The sequence below is a fragment of the Cordyceps javanica genome, chromosome 2 (genome assembly GCF_051103115.1).
Source record: "Cordyceps javanica chromosome 2, complete sequence".
NCBI classification, from domain to species: Eukaryota; Fungi; Ascomycota; class Sordariomycetes; order Hypocreales; family Cordycipitaceae; genus Cordyceps; species Cordyceps javanica.
The window spans coordinates 745,267-765,130 of record NC_139296.1 but is presented as its reverse complement, the minus strand read 5'-3'; the positions used below and the strand labels follow the sequence as shown (position 1 = coordinate 765,130).

At 53.9% G+C, this 19,864-nt stretch overlaps 5 protein-coding genes across 5 annotated transcripts; 3 read left to right on the top strand and 2 right to left on the bottom strand.

Annotated features, from left to right (window-relative positions):
• Positions 1-4,127: 4,127 nt before the first annotated feature.
• Positions 4,128-5,462, top strand: V2A60_002746 (uncharacterized protein; the record flags this gene model as incomplete). The annotated part of the gene is made up of 1 exon (XM_083254092.1): positions 4,128-5,462. One exon carries the CDS (start codon positions 4,128-4,130, stop codon positions 5,460-5,462), a length of 1,335 nt encoding a protein of 444 aa, XP_083110218.1.
• Positions 5,463-6,619: 1,157 nt separating this feature from the next.
• On the bottom strand, positions 6,620-7,735 carry V2A60_002745 (sphingosine hydroxylase; the record flags this gene model as incomplete). The annotated part of the gene is made up of 1 exon (XM_083254091.1): positions 6,620-7,735. The coding sequence occupies one exon, from the start codon at positions 7,733-7,735 to the stop codon at positions 6,620-6,622; it is 1,116 nt and encodes a 371-aa protein (XP_083110217.1).
• A 2,834-nt stretch (positions 7,736-10,569) lies between these two features.
• Positions 10,570-11,617, top strand: V2A60_002744 (Mss4-like protein; the record flags this gene model as incomplete). The annotated part of the gene is made up of 4 exons (XM_083254090.1): positions 10,570-10,584; positions 10,856-10,967; positions 11,153-11,453; positions 11,533-11,617. 4 exons carry the CDS (start codon positions 10,570-10,572, stop codon positions 11,615-11,617), a joined length of 513 nt encoding a protein of 170 aa, XP_083110216.1.
• Positions 11,618-12,085: 468 nt separating this feature from the next.
• V2A60_002743 (uncharacterized protein) lies at positions 12,086-13,526 on the bottom strand (the record flags this gene model as incomplete). Its single annotated transcript, XM_083254089.1, has 2 exons — positions 12,086-13,351; positions 13,452-13,526. The coding sequence occupies 2 exons, from the start codon at positions 13,524-13,526 to the stop codon at positions 12,086-12,088; spliced, it is 1,341 nt and encodes a 446-aa protein (XP_083110215.1).
• A 5,014-nt stretch (positions 13,527-18,540) lies between these two features.
• Positions 18,541-19,839, top strand: V2A60_002742 (MIND complex subunit MTW1; the record flags this gene model as incomplete). Its single annotated transcript, XM_083254088.1, has 2 exons — positions 18,541-18,603; positions 18,718-19,839. 2 exons carry the CDS (start codon positions 18,541-18,543, stop codon positions 19,837-19,839), a joined length of 1,185 nt encoding a protein of 394 aa, XP_083110214.1.
• Between the last annotated feature and the right edge of the window lie 25 nt (positions 19,840-19,864).

Here is a 19,864-nt window from a genome sequence, read left to right as displayed (position 1 = left end):
TCACTTTGCTGCTGCTGCTGCTGCTGTGGGTGCATCTCTTTCAATATTCCTCGTATAGACAGACAAGTTCGAACTAGACCAACCCGAGCTATACGCACTGATGAGGCCATATACTCATAGAGTTACTTTGCGGCCTTGGCGACGTGCGTTGGTACCCTGTTCGCACAAGTCAGGAAATACGGTTAGTACTCGTTGACTGTCTCGTCTGCGACTCATGTACAAGTGGGCTGTGGGCTGGGGTGCCAGTTTTGCGACAGGGTCTATGCTTAAAGCCTGTGCTACGGAAAATTCCAAATTCGCACAAATGCCGACAGGCACGCACTTGGAAGTCGGTCAGTACTTAACGAAAAACGCCAATGGGCTGCATGTACCGGGCGCGTACACGGGCACGGGTAACCGTCTACTCGGCGCAGTGGTTCAGAGCACGGCGGGGATCTCGGAGGAGCACAGCTGCACAGGTCAGGCGGGATACGGGTAATGTGTCGCACAGATCAAAGCCCATGGTCTATTTCGAGAGCAGAAAAGTACTTACTTACTGAGTCGTGGGCTTGTCTATTTAGGGGGCAGTGGCGAGGCTGCGGTGCATTGTCGTAGACTCGTAGAAGAGACGGGAGTGCCGCAAATATTGAAGATTGGCGCAGGATCATGCGGCGTCTGAATGAGATCAAGGGGCTTCCCTGTCAATATCCCTCGAGAGCGGGTTAGGCGACGAGGATGGCAGCTCCGTCGAAACCTAATGGAAGGGGGTTAGCAAGGCTGTACTGGTAGCTTCGTGGTCCTACCCAGTACCAGTACGTACCAGTAGGCCAGTCGTTTGGTGGGGGGGCTGTTGAGAAGACTGTGCGTCGGTGGTGAATTGCACTCGAGTGACGACGTTTTCGGTTGTTTTTCAACATGAATACGGAGTACCGTCTTGGGATTAATATTGATTAATATGGCATTTTCCTGTATCGATGACACGGGTGTAGACAGCCTGCCTGCCATCCAGCCTGCCAGCCAGCCACTGCAGCTGTCACCAAACGCTGGGAAATTAGGTCAATCACGGCTAGCCAATCGCTTGACGCAAAACGGGCGGCGAGGTGCTGCAAGTATTGGCTGCAAGCATCAAGCATCCCAGCATGACGCATAGAAGCGTGACGCATAGCGCTGCAACCACTTGACTGGCTGGTTCTGGTGTGGTTCAACTGGTTGAAACTTGAGAGAGGATGCAGAACGAGGGACTCCGGACCAGTCGGGCTTGTTGGAGGCTGGCCGGGTGCAAGCAGCGCACAGTTACGCTAAGCCACAACGGGACGGCCTGAGCCACACCATTTCCTGCTGGCCCGCCGGCGCCACTTTTTTTATTTTTGTCCAACCAGCCAGCCAGCCAGCCAGATGCCAGCTACTTACTGACTGATAGGGCAAACCAGGCAGACCTTGCCCCCTCTTCTCCCCTCCTCCCGCCATCCACGATGAAGATCTCGACATGCACCGCTTTCGACCACAACACTCACAATCCTTTTTCGGCCCGCCTCCCCCTCCCCTGGCCGCATGGTGCCCCTCTGTTCAGCTGCCCATGGCAATGGCCAGCCAGCTAGCCAGCCCGCCAGCCAACCAACCAGCCAACCAGCCCACAGCCAGCGCATCCATGCGTTCAATGATCGAGGGTGCGGTCCATCTTTCCGCCCACGCGCCCGGGATTGGCAAATCGCCGTCATGCTGCACGTCGGAGCAAAAGGCTTCAATCGTCAACAACATGTATCCAAGTTCGGCACAATCTCAGCTGCACACTTTCCGTAATAACACCCGTTTGCTAATCCGCTCCCAGGCTGCACTTCCGTCTCTCCTCTGCGCGATTGTGCCAGCTCGACAGACTACTCCGTAACTCGATAACTAGTCCACCTTTTAAGATTACCATTGTCCATCTGCTACCACGGCATTTCCGTCCTAAAAGAGCTCCTCGTCAGACAATTAATCACCAGTACTCCCAATAGTCTTCTCCCCACCCGTCCGTCCCGTCTTTGGTCCCTTGTTTTGCTCAGGAATTGCCAATGCCGCACATTCCCGTCATCATCTACGCTTCTACCGAGTACACCCCGTCTCAATTGCCAGCACAACTTGCAGCCTCGCTTCTCGACCGCCTTGTTAATCCATCAGACTATCAGTACTTGCTTGCAGGCGCCTTGCAGACGACTTGGCCCCCCCGCGACACCGCCCAGGATTCAGGTACCGAATGTCACCCAAGCTGAGTCGCAGCTGAGATTGTTAGTTTTAGTTCGCTCGAGACGAGGCCTGGTGCCAGGCTACTGCCCCCGGTTGCTTCCTTGAGCTTCTCTTTTCTCCTCTTCTTTTTCATTCTTCGCATTCTCGGTCAATCATCTTGGTTGCGTAGTCAACCGAGCTGCTTCCGTCCTCGGCCTCACTCTTGTTGCTGGTGGACGGCCTCCCGAAACCTTCTTTTTGGCGCATTCGCCCTCCAATCGTACGACCAGGCGGCCCGGCGCCAACTACACCCAGGCTCTTTGCAAAGCCCGAATGCGCCAAACTCTTGATGCTTTCTTCTCCTTCTCTCTTTCATTGCAGTTCCATCGTCATCTGCCAATCGCATATTATAGCGTCGATTCGTTCATTATATGTCCTCAAATTAAGGCCTTCCCCCCCCCCCCCCCCCCTGGTATACTACCGCATCCTTAGCCCACGATTCCGAAACACGTTTCGCCCGCGCCCTGGCTTACGTGCGAGCAAGAGTCGTGTAATAGCGCTTGGCCGCTTTGGTTGTGTAGCATTGTTTGGAAAGGGAAAAAAAATCGCCTCTCTGGAAACTTGTCGACCATTTTCATCTTCTTTTCTCAACTTGTTTTGCCTTCCATCGCAGTGAGGCAGACGCCTCCATCGCCATTATGGATCCTTCACGGACTCTGGTCGCATTCCTTCTGTAAGTCCTGACCTGCCCTGCCCTTCCCTTTTACTCGACTTTTGTCTTGCATTTTTGCTTTGTTTCCCTTTGGCTCGGCCGCTCCCTTCAATACTACTACCGTTGGCCTCGGTCTACTCTGCCCATTGTCTTGCATCACTGCAGAATGTGCTGTCCAGCAGGCTCCATTCCATAGTTGCCTATTAGGGCACTCACTCTATTGGCGAGGCGCGACCGATAGCCAGCTCTTGCCCAGTGACAGAGGCACTATTCAAGACACCAATCTATCTAGCATGGCAAGCCGCACATTACTATACGCTTCATTCGACACTTTGCTGCCCTTCTCAACGAACAACGTCTGTCGTCGCCCGTTGTGACTGGGCTTGGTGTGCAGTTCAACACAGATGCATGCATGCGTGTTCTGGCCTGCTGGCAATTGATTGGAGAAATAATCGATGCATTGGCATCAAGCAAACCACGTCAATGTGCTCAAGTGGGCACTGAAAAGCTTGGACTCGAATTGTTTGCCTCGCTGCCTTTGCAAGTCGACAGCTTCAAGCCACCTGACCGGAGAGCACCGTGGGGCCAATATTGCAATCTCCCACGTTGGCATTTGCTTTCGATTTATGAGTCCCGATACGGAACATTTTATTCCATTCGCTTTCCACGACATTTCCGTTTTGCTGACAATGGCGCATCAACTCATAGTGAGACGGACCCGTCAGTCGCCACAGTCCACCTGATTGGCTCCTGGGATAACTTCTCCTCATCTTATCCCATGGATCGTGACGCCCGGCGCGGTCGCGGTCACTGGCGAGGCTGTCACTCCCTCCGAGACCGTGTTTGCGACGGCGCTGGCAGTCGATATAAGACGCACACTGGCCTTGCCATGGGCCACACATACTATTATTATGTATGTCCCTTGTAGTTTGCTCTCCTCACCACCACCGCCGCCACGACCAACCCCGCTGTTAGCTTGGACCACTTGCGCAGGTCCTCTCGTCTGCCCACTGCTCCTTTGCTGCCCGAGCTCAATGCTAACATGGCTGTGCGCCCGCCTATACAGTACGAATTGAACGGATCGACAGAAATCTGCAATCCTACAATGCCTTGCACAACGTCCTGTCCTTACCTTCCTGGCCAAAAAGTCAACACTTTATATATACCAGAGGAGGGTACCAGCCGCACACGTTGTGCTTCACTCACATCCTTGTCTGAGGAATACTTTCGAACCATGGATCCTCGCTCCAAATTTGTTACACCGCAGCCTGCTGCCCCTTCCTATGCCGATCTGTCTACACGACGGACGGGTACTGCGGCTCCCACCCTTTCCATAAACTCTGCCTCGTCCAAAGAGTCCTCGCCCATCTCTCCTATCAAATCTCCTTGGAGGCGCTTCTTCCACAAGACGATCATTTCCCGCTCATTAGAGAATCGCGATCGCTCAGTCAACAGGGACGACCATCGCAGCCTAACACCCGCCTCCTCCAACTACGATATTCGGCCTGAGACGTCGTCGGAAGGAACACGCACGCGCGATATTTCTCCGACATCGCTGCACCGGCTGCTCGTAGAGGACACAGAGATGTCCATGCGGCCAGTTTCGCGTGGCAGCCTCACCCTCTCCACCCAATCTCGCACACCGACGCTCAACGTACTGGATCAAGTTGACGAAGACGATGACGACAATTTTGTCGGGGTCGCCGAGGCTTTGTCCTTGTACACTGCAGAAGAGCCGCTCTTTATCACACGGCTCTCCCCTCCACCCTTTAGACGAGGTACATCTCCCGCCACAGCCACAAGCTCTTCTGCTCAGACCGTGGTACAATCGCCCCAGAGCCCGCAACACGCCCTCCAAACTGGCCAAGATGTAGCAACCGACGTTTTGATATCCCCGGTGCCACAACACCCAGACATGCAACGACCGATGCCGGAGAGCCCGACTCTTTCCGTAAAGAACTCTTCGTTGCCCTCAGAAACACCATCATCCACTGTGTCAAGCCTCCTAAACTCGCCGACCTCTCCCGCGTCGAGCGAGTTTCCCGCATTGTGCGGCTTTCCCACGTTGGATGAGTTTCCCTCCTTGTGCGAATTTCCCACGTCGGATGAGTTTCACGCATTATGCGAGCTTCCCACGTCTGCCGAGCTCCCTGCGTTGTGCGAAGTTCCCGCATCAGGCGAGGCCTCCTCTTGTTGTGATGATTCTCAAGACGACGATGACAGTGATCAGCGTTTCACGCTATCTGATCAGGAAGAGATGCCTGCCAGCCATTCTACAGAAGAGGTTAGTAAGCATGCCAAGGCTCCGTCAACGGCATCATTTTCGAGATATCGTCTGCCGCATCTCGCCTTTTCTACGGATAAGCTTCCTACTATCGAGAGTAATAACCTCGCGCCGTGCCCTCGCTTTGCAACTATACATTCGCCAATGCTATTGCCTCAGCCAGGCGAGCCCGTAGGCGACAACGACGGCTCAAACCTACTAGGATCCAGTCTTATAGGTTTAGATGACTTTGGCCGTGAGCTGAGCTGGCTTGCCGATTCGATTACGAGCCGTCCTCGGAGCTAACGATGACGTTCTCACGGTTACCATGCTTCCCTTGCCCCCCCTCTTGGTCTTTTTCTTTTTTTTTGGCCTTGTGTTGTGCCATTCATTGCCCAGCGTGCAGTGTTTTTTTGTTTCGCACTAGAATTTTGCATATGATTGATACCTATTTGCTACTGCTTTTACTTTTTTTTGCGTCTGTCGCTTTGCGTCTTTTGAATATCATACTGTTGCTATTCTATCGTTGGTTAGATTATATAGTCCATCTGGTACCTCTGTTGCGGTTACAAGAGAAGAGGAAAAGATTCAACAAATTAGGAGAGAACCACTCCTATCTTTATAAGCTGACAGAATGTATTAGTTGTGCTGTCGTGATGTGTGAGTGCAATAGCCACGATGGCGGTAGTAGTTGTTGCCAGAGAGCGGCAACTGTTTCAAGAATCGGGTCCCTCCCGTCAAGACGAAGGTTGAGTTGTAGAAGTGTTGTTGTTAAGAGTCAATTCTTGATTGCCTAAGAGTGAATATTGTATTTGACATGATGGAAGAGAAGAAGAAGAAAAAGTAAGAGGACGGAAACCCTATTCAGACAGCCCCAATGACATCGCCATGCTATAAAAAAACGAGAGTGTGATGGTTATAAAAAAAAGGAATCGAGTCCAGACGTCATCTATGCCAGACAAGATGAAAGAAGAAGAGTCAAATATAATACAGGAAAAGAGAAAAAAAGCGGGAGGGGATGCCGAGTAGCATCCCACAGAGTCATCGAGCTCTGGGGAACAAAGGTGATGGTGAGATTCTTTTTTCCTTGTCAAAAAAAAGCCGCACATGATTATAGTATTATGGTTTGTCCTTTTTCTGCCACAACCGATTCATTCCGGTAGAGAACCCGAGAAAAAAGCGAATGAAGTCCGGAAAATGAATTCGAGCATGTCGTGGCAAAGGGGACAACAAAAAAACACACTGCAAACCGAAACCGACAGAACCTCGTCATCCAAAAGATAGTAAATGGGAAACAAAAAACCATTTCATGCATAAACAAAAACCTCTCTCGGTATACATAATAATGATGATTGCACGCCAGAGAGAGGAAAATACAAGCCAAACAAACCACAGTAGTCGTAACAGGGCCATCAGCTGCAGCCTCTTCTTTTTTGTTTTTTATTCTTTGCCTTTTTTTTTTGTTATTTCGCAGCCGACTTCTCGGCAGTTCGCTTCTTGTCAGCGAGCCTGTCTGCGCGGGAGCCCTTGTACTTTGTGCTGAGGATCTGGTCCCAAAAGGTAAAGAAGGGCTGCGAAAAGTTGGTCTTGATGCCCCAGGTCTGGTGGTGGATGTCGTGGTAGGCGGCGTTGTTGTTGGTTATAAGCTGGAGGGGGTCCCAGGGAAAGGCGTAGCCGCAGTGATCATCAATCGTCTTCATGGTTGAGAATGTGAAGAAGCAGGTGCCCTGGAGGGTGGTCATGCCGGTGATCTTGAAGCCAATGCCGGCGCCAAGGGTGTCGAGGAGGAAGCCCTCAAAGGGGTGGTTGTAGAGAGCACCGTAGGCATATGGGACGTAGAGACGGTGGTGGCGCGAGTGAAAGGTGGTGTAGAGCCAGCGGTTCATGTGCATCAAGCGGTGCAGGAAATATTGCCAGGTGTCGAGGATGAAGACGGCGACGAAGAACTGCAGGGCGGGCACGAGGATGTAGTAGATGAGCTTGGCGACGTTCATTTCCCAGGCAGCAAAGACGGGAATGTCGGCTTCGGTCTTGAGAAACGGGTAGTAGCCGCCAGCGACGGCGCCAGCAAGCAGGGGATGGGCAGCGGCCATGTTCTTGGAGATGGCGGTGGCATTGAAGCCGACGAGGCCGAGGAGACCCGGAACGGCGCGCTGAGCGAGGCGGACGCGAGTGGCCCAGACGGCAACGTCATAGCCGTCCTTGCCAATGTACTCGGGGGGATCGGCGAGCTGGAGGGCGGCGCCGGTGACGACCTGGATGAGCTGCTGGATGATGACGTCGCGGGCGACCTCGTAGCGCGAGGCGTGGTTGCGGCGGGTGATCTCCTCGGGGGTGTGCAGGCGATACTGGGGAAAGAGGTCGAGCGTGTCGATGAGGTGGAAGAACAGGCTCATGGCCCAGTAAACGACAACGGGAAGGACGAGTGACAGCCAGAAGTCGGGGCACCACTTGAACAGATCGGGTCGGGGCTGAAGGTCGTAGTCGGGCAGCGGCGGGAGCGCCGTGTCAAAGAGCGTGGTATTGTTGGCCATGATGGATGCGGCGGAGGAGAGGCTGGCCGACGTGGCGTTGACCATTGCAGGCGAGATTATGGAGATTATGGTATTATGCTTTGTATTGGGGGTTGTCGATCTGATGTCGTCGCGTTGGCGAGTGTCGGCTCGCGCGGGAAAGCTGCGATGGGCAGCAGGCAGAGTCCGAGAGCGGTAGAGCAAAGTTGCGCGCGGCGCGTTTGTCCCGCGATGGAGGAAATCACCATGCAACAGGCAGGGCAAGAGAGGGGGGGTAAGGGGGGGAAGCGGAAAACCTGTTGTCGTAGGGCGGGAGAAAAAAAGGAGTGTGTGGCGTTGTGTTGACGTTTTCCGGAAGTAATGGGTGGAAATCGTGGGCAGTCAGTCGTATGAGGCAGAAAGAAGAAACAGAGAATCGTCTTTTCGATGCAAATGGCAAGCGTTTGATTATGTTTCGATCTTGAAGTTGTAAAAGGAGTGTCACAAGAAAGCTTTTTTTTTCTTTTTGATGGAAGAGCAGGAGGAGCAGGAGGAGCAGGAGCAGGAGGAGGAGGGATGAAAATAGTCGCAACCGGGGGTGGATCGCTGAATTAAAGATGGCCTCCTCGGTTTCTTGCGCCAAGTACCTTGTTACAGTGCGTACCTCCTACTTGACCTACTACCTACTAAGGTACTTAAGTACCAGTGCAGGGGCGACATTGGGTACCGCGTTCGTCAGCGAGAAAGCCACCAACGCTCAAAGTACTACTACCGTGAAATTCTTAGCCGCCATCTTTTGCCCATCTTTCTCTTTTTTTTTTCTTTTTTTTCTCTCTCTTGTTATTTTAACTGGATCTATTTCCCTGTTCGGACCGGAAGCTCGGAGATGCCAAGGGGGCGTTGTCGCCTCTGCCCAAAAAGTGGCCCAGCATTTTGCGCTTTTGCCCTGACTAGTCTGGTTAGTCAATAAGTACGGAGTAAGTTAGTTTGCAGGACATTTTGATAGCTGCTACAGCAATATCGATTGCAATGTGAAATACGCATCTCGACGAGCGCAAAAGCTTGCACGGCCACAGCTCGCCGTGCAAGTAGCTGACTGCATCATGCCACGCTGAAAGCATGAGGGTAGACAAACGGACAGACGGACAGACAGACAGACAGACGGATGACGTGGTTGCGCACACCAGCCAAGACCAGGTCCCCATCAAAATGGGCATTTGGGGTTTAAATTAATAAACCAGCCTTGAATGAGCCCAGCGACACGCGCAGGGCTTGCGTGCCGGAAATGACACCACTCGGCAATCCGACTTCCACAGCGCCCACCATCCAAAGCAACCCGTCGGGGAGTACACGCTGATTGGGAGGAGGAGTGCTGGCGCGCCCGTGTCGTTGTCGGCCCCTGCCTGTCTAATAAGTACTTACTTTAACTAGCATGTCTCTCCTTTTGCTGACAGGGGGGGAAAAGGGGGGGGGGGGGGGGTGTTTGAGTCGCCGCCAGAGGAGGACTTTGAGAATCTGATAATTCGGTACCTTTACTCTCAGCCTCTGCACAGCGCCGCTGCCATGTACCCAGGCGGTCGCCCACAGGCCGCCCGTTTCGAGCAGATGTAAGTGGTAGCAGTCCGATCCGAGCCGTAATCCGAGGTGGGGTGATTCGACGCGTAAAGCACCAGAGCGAGGCAGCCATCAGGGGCTTTGGTGCGAGGATGGCCTGGGCGAGGTTTGATTTGGATCAAGTATGGACGGACCTGTCAAGCTTGGTCTTATCTGTGGCGACTCGGTGTATGGCATCACCCAGCCTGGCGAATCTACGATGGCCAAGCACACCAGGGTAACACTATCACACTTGGTGGTGCGTGCTTGGACGCTTACTCATGGCTGCGCGTACTCATAGTGTAGGGTAGGTCAGGCTGAGGCCGAGTTATTCCACTTGGGCTGATGCTGGTAACTAATAGTACATGAGTGGCATCAGTTACCAATTGCGGGCGTTGCTTGACACTTTTTCAAGTGATGAAGTATTTTGAGTGGTATTCACAGCATGGTTCTCGGATCGTGGTTCTCTGTAATGATTGACTAGACGTCTTTCCGGGCCTATTATGGTGATGGAGTACCTGGCACCATCGTGATCACTATGGAAAGTAGATACTGACAGCACCGGTGTCAGCAAGAGGCTACCAGTACCTTATCCGTAGGTAGAATCCGCATTGTATCTAAGAAACGAGGCCCTCCAAGGTGGCAATTGGCCCAGTGTACAGATTACAATTCACCCGATGAGTCTCTTATAACCTCTTGGGTTGGCAAGAGGGGCCAAAAGCCAACATGACCTACCCTAGAAGCCAACACCGCCGCGAATTACTCAAGATTCCCCAGCAACGATAAATCAACCCAATAAATATGGTACAGAGGGGCAACCGGTCTGTTCCAGCCAGTAGCAGTGCCACTAGAATAATTCTGAGCGGGCAAAGAGGCAAGGCATCAAGGGCAGAGGGGAGAAAAAAGTAAGAAAAGGTCTCGACCCCACCAGATTAGACTGACTGCCCCTCTTTGACTGCCCAGCGAAAAAAAAAAAACAATGACAGGACAATCACACAAGTACCAAACAAGAGAGAGGATGGAGGCGGTAGCAGTGATTGAGATTTCGAGTTGCTAATTAGAGAGAGGACAAGGTACGATTTTTTTTTAAAAGAAGAGTGCCATATATAGAGAAAATGGAGGGACAGCCATACACAGACAAGTAGCAACGGAGCGGCGCGCGCCCCTACAAACGCAGCCCCTCCCTCCACTTTTCCAACCATCCTGCCAACCTGCTTTTTGCCTCTCTGCCTCTTAGTACTTTTTTCTTCTTCTTCCCTTCCCCCCTCCACCTCGATCACTTCTATTCACGGCCTCCTTCATTTTTCCCGACGACCAATACCGCCATCATGCTTATCTACAAGGTATGCTTTCTGTACATCCCGAGTGTCTCTTCCCTTCGCCCCCTTGCGCGCCGCCAGTTTCCGGCCAGCTCTGCACGACCGACCGACCCCGCGCTACTGTCGAGATTTTTTTTTTTCGCTTCCCCTCCTGCACCCCGCCATTTTCGCACCCAAACCCCCCCCGCCTTCCCTCAAGGGACTTGAATCTCTCCGCCAGACTCTTCTTGCTGGACTCGAAAAAAAAAAGAGAATCCAGAATCCAATTCAAAACTGACGCTCTGCGCTTTCATAGGACATCCTCACCGATGACGAGATCATCTCTGACTCGTACGACCTCAAGCTCGTCGACAACATTGTCTTCGAGGCTGACTGCGCCATGATTACCGAGGGTGCCGTTGTTGTCGGTACGTTTATACAGTCTTGACGAAGAGAGAGAGAGAGAGAGAGAGAGAGAGAGAGAGCAAAGACAAAGACAATCACGAAAAAAAATCCAGCAGCAGAATATTAAAGATGCCGGAAATCATCATCTCTTCAACTACCAAAACTCAGACCATCCCCGCTAACACCCTTACCCCCTCCCCTTCCATAGACACCGGTGCCAACGCCTCTGCTGAGGAGGCCGACGAGGCTCTCGAGGATGCCGATGTCAAGGTCAACAACATTGTCAACTCCTTCCGTCTCCAGTCCACCAACTTCGACAAGAAGGGCTACCTCGTCTACCTCAAGGGCTACATGAAGGCCGTCAAGGCTGCCCTCCAGGAGCGCGGCGCCCCCGCCGAGGAGATTACCGCCTTCGAGAAGGGTGCTCAAACCTACGTCAAGGAGAAGCTCCTCCCCAACTTCAAGGACTTTGAGTTCTACACCGGCGAGTCTATGAACCCCGATGGCCTGTATGTTCCACTCCATCCAAGACTCCCCCTTCACATCTCACAAAAGCCCCCCCCACCGGTATGCTGACCCTTCTATTAGCATCGTCCTGCTCAACTACCGCGAGGATGGTGTCACTCCCTACATCATTGTCTGGAAGCACGGCCTCAAGGAGATGAAGGTCTAAGGTCTGAGTTCTGTGAGGTGTCCCTTGGCTCCTTAATCTTGTTGTTTTGGCCGCCCCCCCTCATGATCTGGGATAAGTTTTTGCCGTCGAGGTGCATATCTATAAAAACAGCCAAACCAAAAAGTCCCTGGCGTTGTTTCCGTCTTTTCCCAACTGGTGGATGTATCACTGGATCTAGCCTTTTTCTTTTTTTACCTAAAACAAAGATGAGAAAACAAGGATGAATTGATGACCCAATATGCTGTTTGTGTGCCAAAAAAAACAGAGAAAATAAGGAAAGAAAAAAAAAGGGCAAAAAAGCAAAGAATAAGCTATGCTATACAAAAAACCGCTATTGTGACCTCAACAGAAACTGCGACTCTGCAATGCTCATAACCCATCTTGAAAGGTACCGGGTAAAATCTACCCAGTCTGCGCGTAGCAAGCTTGACGGAGGTGGCATTGGCCAAACCACGAAAGCTTTCAAGGCTAAAAGTTGGGCCGCGTCGACATGGGCACCGGAGGCGGCGCACCGTCGTCCCCCACCGCCGGTGCGGCCAGACCCGGCTTCTTCTTGGGCGGCGGCGGCGGCGGTTTCTTCTTGACCGCGCCAGTCGTCGTCACGCCCGTCTCCTGTTCCTCCGCCGCGGCTGTTGCGGCCACGCCCTGCTGCTGCTGCTGCTGCTGCTGCGGCTGCCCTCCGAGCTTGTTCGCGAACCCCCCGACCCTGTCCGCCACGCCGTACTTTTGGTTCCACGCCTGCGCCTTGCCGTAGCCCGCCGCCACCTGGTCCCCGTGGCGCTGCCGAAAGTTGTTGGCCGTGCCCGCCGCGGCCCTGGCGTCGGCCAGCGACACCTGCGCGGGGTCCTTGTGCAGCTGCGACGCCGTCCGCAGCGCTGCCTGCTTCTGCGCCCACGTCGTGCCCTGCCCCTGCCCTGGCTGCGACTGTTGCTGCTGTGTGTATGTCGTGGAGGGGGCGGAAGGGGAGGAGGGATTGAAGCGCGCGAAGCGGTTTTGCAGCTCATTGATTTGATTCTCGCCGCCGCCGCCGCCGTCTTGCTGCTTACCACCGCTCGTGTTGTTACTCTTGCCGATGCCGAACCCCGGAACGGACACGCCCGCGGCGCCGAGGCGACTCACCGCGTCTTGATTCAGCAGACCACCGCTTCCAGTCGATTGCGGACTGGCCGAAGGGGGAGGGGTCGCCGCACCGCCGCCGCCTGCAGCCCCGCGAGGCGGCAATCGCGGCGGTAAGCTCGGCGCAGCACCGCCGGCACGTCCGGGAAGAGCCGGCACGGCACGCCGAGTCGCGCCGCCTGCGGTGCCCGTCGCCGCGCTGTACGACGGCGGGCTCCTCCCGTCGGCGCCGTCCCGACGACCCGGCGGCGTTGGCAGGTGATCGGTGCGCAGGCCTGTGGTGTTTGTCCGGTACGGACGAGGCGGCGCCGGCGCCTCCTCCGTCATCTGCTGCTGGTCGTCCTGCTGCTCCTGCTGGTCGGATAGCGGCACTCGAGTTGTGCGAGCGGGCGGCTGGACGCGCGGACCGTGGGGGTCCTGGTACTTGGACGGCGCGGTCACGACCTTGCGCTTCTCGCCGCCCGATGACGAGGGTGGAGGGCCCGGGGCGAGCCCGGTGCCGCGACGCTGCGGCGGCGGCGGCAGCTCCGACGGGTCGGTGAGGGTGTGCAGCGGCCGGGAGACGTGGTCCTTGTTGCGCTCGTCGTCCTTGGAATCGCCACGGCCGACTAGGCCCTTCTGGAAGCGGAGAGGAGTTAGTCAGTGGTGGGAAGGAAGCGGAAGAGGGGGGAAAAGAAGGCAGATGAGGGAGAAGAGGAGGCATGGGAGGCGTCCATACCATTTGGCCCTTGAATGTGGTGCCCTCTTTCTCGGGATGCCATCCATTCTTGACAAAGTTGCCAAACTTCGACATGATGAGGGGGGAGGTGTTGCTGTTGCAGCTACAATCCTTATCCTAGAGCTTCTTTTGATTTGATTCTCTTTGAGAAAAAAGAAAATTCAAGTCAGGGGTGTTGAATGTTGATGCTGTGTAAAATCGTATTCCATGTTGGGTTGCTGGGACAAAAGAGGTTGGATTGGCGATTACGCACTGCGGGGAGGCTTTGGCCAACCGCGACCCCACTAGGGTACAGTGAGATTGCGGATTTGGCTGCGAAAGCTTATAATAATTTAGCATACTTAATATCTTCGCTATAGTCAGAGAAAAAGGTAAAATGAACGTTATTCAGATATTCGGAGAAGCTTTTATGACTCTCCGTTTGCGCCGGAGGGCGAGTTTATTTTTGCAACTTCCTCCCGTGTATTAATACCGCGTAATCCTTAATTAGCTAAATGGGGTTGAATAATCTTCATTGCTAGCCCTTGCTGCGACTTCTTCTTCTTCTTATAATCGATATAAATTAACTCCCGCTTTGGGAAGGGACGTCGGCCCATGGCAATATTGTGCGTTGCTGGCGTTTTCATAGCTTGTTTCGCTATGTCTAAGAACACTCAGGAGAGCATGCTGCGACCTCTCACACCCGATTCCGACGCATTGGCACGCCTGTTTCCCAACCTCGACGTTTCGTAGAAAGAAAAACACTAGCCGCCGTGCCGAGCAAAACTTGCACGCCATGATCTCTGACCACCACATCTCAAGAAACAGAGTCGGCCGCGCCTCTCGCACGTGCTTGTTTGGCGAAACTGTTGTGCCAAAAAATGGACGCGCCGCATCTTTGTAGCGCCTATACCCCTTTATATATCACATCAGAAACTTGATGACATCTTGCCTGGTGCTTCATAGTAAGCATTGGAATGACGTGGTAGAAGATTATGAATGACGACGCAAATAAACAACGTCGAGCAACATGTAGCCATTTAAGAATTAATTGCGACCACCGTGCTGGTCCGTCTCGTGGCAAATTAGAGCGCAGGCGCGTGATCAGTTTGGTGGCTGAATGTACAAGTTACATTGGCGGTCGCCCACGGAGGGGATGATCGAGATGTTGCGTCGTCAGCCAACCTTTGACCTGTAATCAACACCTCGCCAAACATGAAGCTGCGTCAAGCTGTCACGGCTTGGCAAAGTATTGGGCAAAGTAAGCCCTGCGAATCTTTTAAAACAATGGTCTGGCACCATGAATCAACGTCTTCAACCAATTCACCGCGTCGTCACTATGAAACCAGCCCACCAACTGTTAAGCGCCGACCGCACAGGCGACCTGCGCGGCGACTTCCCTGGATATGGTTACTACTCGACGACAGTTCCAAGATAAAGAAGGGTAGGCATTTCCCAAATTCGAGCAAGAGAAAATTCGAAGAAAATAGCGACACGACCAACCCGTCTGCGAAGCGTATGCAGCGACCAGGGCCACTGAAGCAAATAACATACGACCCGGTATCGTACTGGGTGAACAACAGGAGGTGGCCAACTCACGTCAAAGAGATGCAACGTGTACTCGCGAGAAGGAAATCGACGGCATCTGTAAGAAGTAGCCAGAGTCACAAGCGCTCCGAGTCCGGTGACTCGGACATTGCAGATGCCACCTTCCCTTACGCCGATGCTAAATTCAACAAGCTCCTTGAGAAGCATGAAAGCTTCTTGTCCGAATCACCAGATGGCTTGTCTAAGCGGAGCCAAGAACTGGTTAAAGAGCTCTGCGAATTGCCACAAACCCTTCCCAAAAATCTTTTCTTCAGCGACAAGGTTAAGGCAGTTATCAAGCAGGCCCAAAACCGGAATGAGGCGAGGATCGTTCATTGAATAACGCCTAACATTGTCCCTTCTGCCGAAGAGTATTCTCTAGACCATTTTGAACGGGGATACTTCAGAATCGCGGAATGAGAGCTGGAGCAACGCGAGGCTCTTGCCTGGGGTTGGCAGGCGACCGCAGCCCGACTATGCTGTTGGTTTCCAACAAGATGCCTTCTCGACAGAACAACGCGAAAAAATGAAACCCTGGATGGGTGACCCACTCGCAAACGACTAGTCTTCATTTATGGCGACGTATATGATGTACATCTCGTTCCTTACCGTCGAAGCAAGATGCGGTGCTGTGTCCCTAGATGAAGCCGACCTCCAGAACGAACTAAGCATGACTGTCGCCATTAAAGGCATCGTCCAACTATTCCGAGAGGTTGAGAGGCAAGCAGAACTCCACAGGGAGATCCTTGGTTTTTTTGTTTCACATGACAGCCGCTCAGTCCGACTGTACGGTCACTGCGCCCATGTTAACGGCTAAACCACGCGGTGCTATCGCGAGGATATCCGTATTTTTTACTTCACTGAACAGGAGGGAAAGAGCGAAGAACAGCGTACCGCATTATCCTCAACATTTACGAGAGCTGTGCGCCAATGCATTCCGGCAGGATCCGGTCGGCGATAGATCAGCTACCCGATCTATATACTTCAGGTCAAGAGTCTCAAGGTGACCTTACGCAGGTCGACGATACTTCGGACCTATCACAGCCTAGTCCACTGACATCTATTACTGCTCGCGAACCGTCTAAGAAGCCGAGAGTGGATGGGCCCAGTGCCTAACCGCCAACAAAGCAAGTTGCCATGTTATCCTTACGGCCAAGTGCTAGCTATTTGTAGGGATCACGGTCAGGATGGTGTTTGCCGATCGATGTTGATGATGGCGGCGTGAAATGTGTACCGCTGCTTGTTAGTCGCATCGTAAGAGTTGCTGTCATCATTGCCCTCGAGGGGGCTGTGGATGTTGAAGAGCCATCATGGGGCATGCACAGCAACGTGCCTCTGAAGCTCGCAGCCATGGACTACACGTCCGCTTCTCCGCCGGATACCGGTACCCTGATACATGTCGGCGATCCTTGTCCAGCGCATAACCTACAAAAGTCAGCGACATAGCCTGTCTGGGCTGCGTAGTTAATACCAGAATATGGTGGCAAGGCCATCTGGGGACGCGAGAGACGAATGCGAGGCAAAATGTCGAGAGCTAACGCAAAGCCACAAGCTTGCTCCTGTGCCGGTGCAAGGAGTGTGCAGCTACACCGTGTATGGTGGCGACAACCTGGAATACGTAGTCCAGTGCCGTCTCAAGTCACTGGCACTCAAAACGGAAATGTTAGATCTGGCCGCCAAAGTCCACGGCTCATTGGTACCAACTGTATCATTTCACGGCCAGTTGGGCAATGACCACGACTGTCGCGAACCCCTTCTCGTGTACCTAATGACGCGCATGCTAGGCATCACATAGCTGGACTTTATCCTCGCTCGTAACATTCCTTAAACTGCGCCGGAATTCTTTCTACTTCGTCAAAATTTCTTCTCAACTGTTGCAAGGTAAACATGTATGAGCCTGATTACGCCCTGACACTAATATTAAATAGTTTCTTTGCCTAATCATGGCTCGCTCCGCGGGAAGTTTGTGTAGAATATCGCGACGGGCTAGAAAAGAGCTATAGACGAGACTTGATGCTTCTTTTGGATGGCCTTCCTGATCGATTTCGACCCTATATCTAGACTTGCCTAGCTTTGTTGAACGATATAATGGCGTTGCCTATGGTTCTCCTCCATAAGAACTTTGGTGCTTGCAACTTGCTCGTGGACCCGTAATCATGCTGCTTGATGGGGGTAGTTGACTGGGCCGAGGCTGCTATAAGCCCTTTTGGCCTGAACTTGCACTCTCTTCTGGCATTTATAGGATTAATGTACCGCCGTAATGGCTGGTCTAGGTTACCTGATCACGATGCTTTGGAACATACGTTTTGGTTATCCTTTATCATAGACGTCGGTGGTATATCTCCTGAAACATTGGTGACTATTAAAAGAGCTCGAATGCTCGGCCTCTTTCTGTCGCATGGCTTTACAAGCCGCCTTGCCAACGAGGCTGAGCCTTTGCCGCTTAAGGATGATGATCACGGACAACATCAAATGATGTATCTAGATGGACACTTGATCAATCCAACCACGAAGGTAGATGGAGTGGATTAGCTCCTTTGCCGTGATAGATCTCCGCACCATGAACAAGATATTACTATGACCATCGGATCTACATAGTACATTTGGCGTTTATGTCGTGGGGAGGCCACAGGCTTGAAGATATCTCATTAAGCAACAACCAGGGGACGAGACTTGCGGACAATGCACTGAGGTCGTTTGCGGCTAATGCCCGACTATGGGGTTGCTCATGCGGACGATCGAGAAGTCTACATTTTATATAACCCAGAAACAAACCACATTATGATTATTGGTTTCGAAAGGCCAACGATTCACTGTCAGCCGCGGCGTGCTCTGGGCGACCTAGTGTTGAATGCGCGGTTGCGCAGATCTCGAAATCTTGACGGCAAGACATTATGAGTGTGAGTCGATGCGCAATTTCGGCTGCGACTATATGAGATGCGCGCCGTCGGGCTCGCGCGGAAGCACACTTGCACGAGATCATAGCCAGCTTGTGAAGCGCGCAGATATAAGGGAGCAAACGCACGCAAACAAACGCCATATACTCGACGGAAACACACATTCTACACTATGACAATGAACAATGGTTTAAAGTAGCAGCGATAGCCGTTTTGTAGTTGCCATGTCGTCGTACTTAAAGTAGGAAATGTCGAGGAAGCGGGGCTCACCCTACTCACCCTCGGTCGCGCGCAAAATACGCAAACTCACTGGAACCCCACTCACTACTTAAGCCTTCTAAAATTAGAGTGTCGGTACGGAGTACCTACCTTGCGTTTGCAGCATTCTGCAATAACAGTCGAATAATCCAACTTTAATTCTCCTTAATCTTTTTGACGGTTGAGAGGAGTCGAGTCTATCTGATGTCGTTGATTCTCCATCAAGAACATAGTGCTGTATCGGGCACACCGTGACCGCTTTACACGCTGCGCAGCCCACCAACGCGTCTCTCTATAACGAAGCGCGTCCCCTCCATGCTTCCGCCGTCATCGTCTTCCGCCTCCAACACCAGCACACGAAGTCAGCCATGTCGGCGCCAGATAACGCAGAGTACGAGCTGCTCACCGAGCACTTTAGTTATCCGCCTGTTGTACGTATTATGGGACCCCCAATCGCCTCCCACAACCTCGCGCAAACTTGCCCATCCTATCCCCCCCCTCTTCCCTTTCCCCGCGGGCGTTCACTAACAGCTATCCACCTAAAGTCCCTCCTCGACGACATCATCAACGCCGTCAATGTCCTCGCCGACCGCGCCGTCGGCGCCGTAGAGACGGTCCTGATCGGTATACCCCCGCAGAACCTCGGGTTCGGCCACCCCAAGAAGCGCGGGGCGCCCGGCGCCGACCCGGACGGCAGCAACAACAGCGGCCAGAGCCCCGAGGAGGCCGCCAAGCGCGAGATCGAGCACGGCACGCACCAGCTCGAGACGCTCCTCAACGCCTCCATCGACAAGAACTTTGACATTTTCGAGCTCTACGTCATGAACAACATCCTCACCGTCAAGGCCGCAGACCGGCCGTACATGCAGCTCGCCCACTACAAGGGCCTCGACTTTTCCGCCCCGTCCTCGGCGGGCGGTGCCGACGGCGGCGGCGGCGGCGCGCCGCCCAGCCTCGAGTCCGTCACGCAGCTGCGCCGCCGGCTGCACGCCAGCCAGAAGCTGCAGGTCGCGCTGGAGAAGGAGCGCGTGCGCAACGACGCGCTCCTCCGGACGCTGCGCGCCGCCGTCGGCATCAAGGGGCCCGTCACGCCCGCGCCCGCGGCGACGGCGGTGAAGAAGGAGGAGGGCGTGGACGCTGCGGAGGCGCAGCTGCAGACCAACGCGCTGGGGTTCCTGCACGACCGCGGCACGCTCGAGGAGGGCGGCACGGAGCGGCCGGTCGCGACAACGACCGAGTTCACCCTCGCGCAGCTGCAGACGCTGCGGTCGCTGTCGTCGTCGCTGCGGGCGCTGATTCCGGCCATTGATGACGGCGACGGCGACGACGGGCAGGACAAGGAGAAGGAGGAGGAGGAGGAGGAGGAGGATGATGCTGCCGAGAAAGAACGAAAGAGCTGGCGCCGTGAGCGTGCCGAGTATGTCGAGAGCGCGTCGCGCCGGTACCTCGAGACCGTCGCCGGCGTCGAGCTCGGCCCGGCCGGCGAGGTGCGCGACGGCGAGTGGCAGGGCGCGGGCCGCCGGCTCGCGCGCGACGAGGTCGACGGCCTGGAGACGGTGGCGGCGGCTCTGGGCGCTGCGCAGCCGACGCGGGAGCAAGGCCAGGCGGAAGGTGCTGCTGCTGCTGCTGCTGGCCAGGATGAGGACGAGAACATGGCACAGTCCTGACGGCATCTGGGGCTTGGGTCTGGAC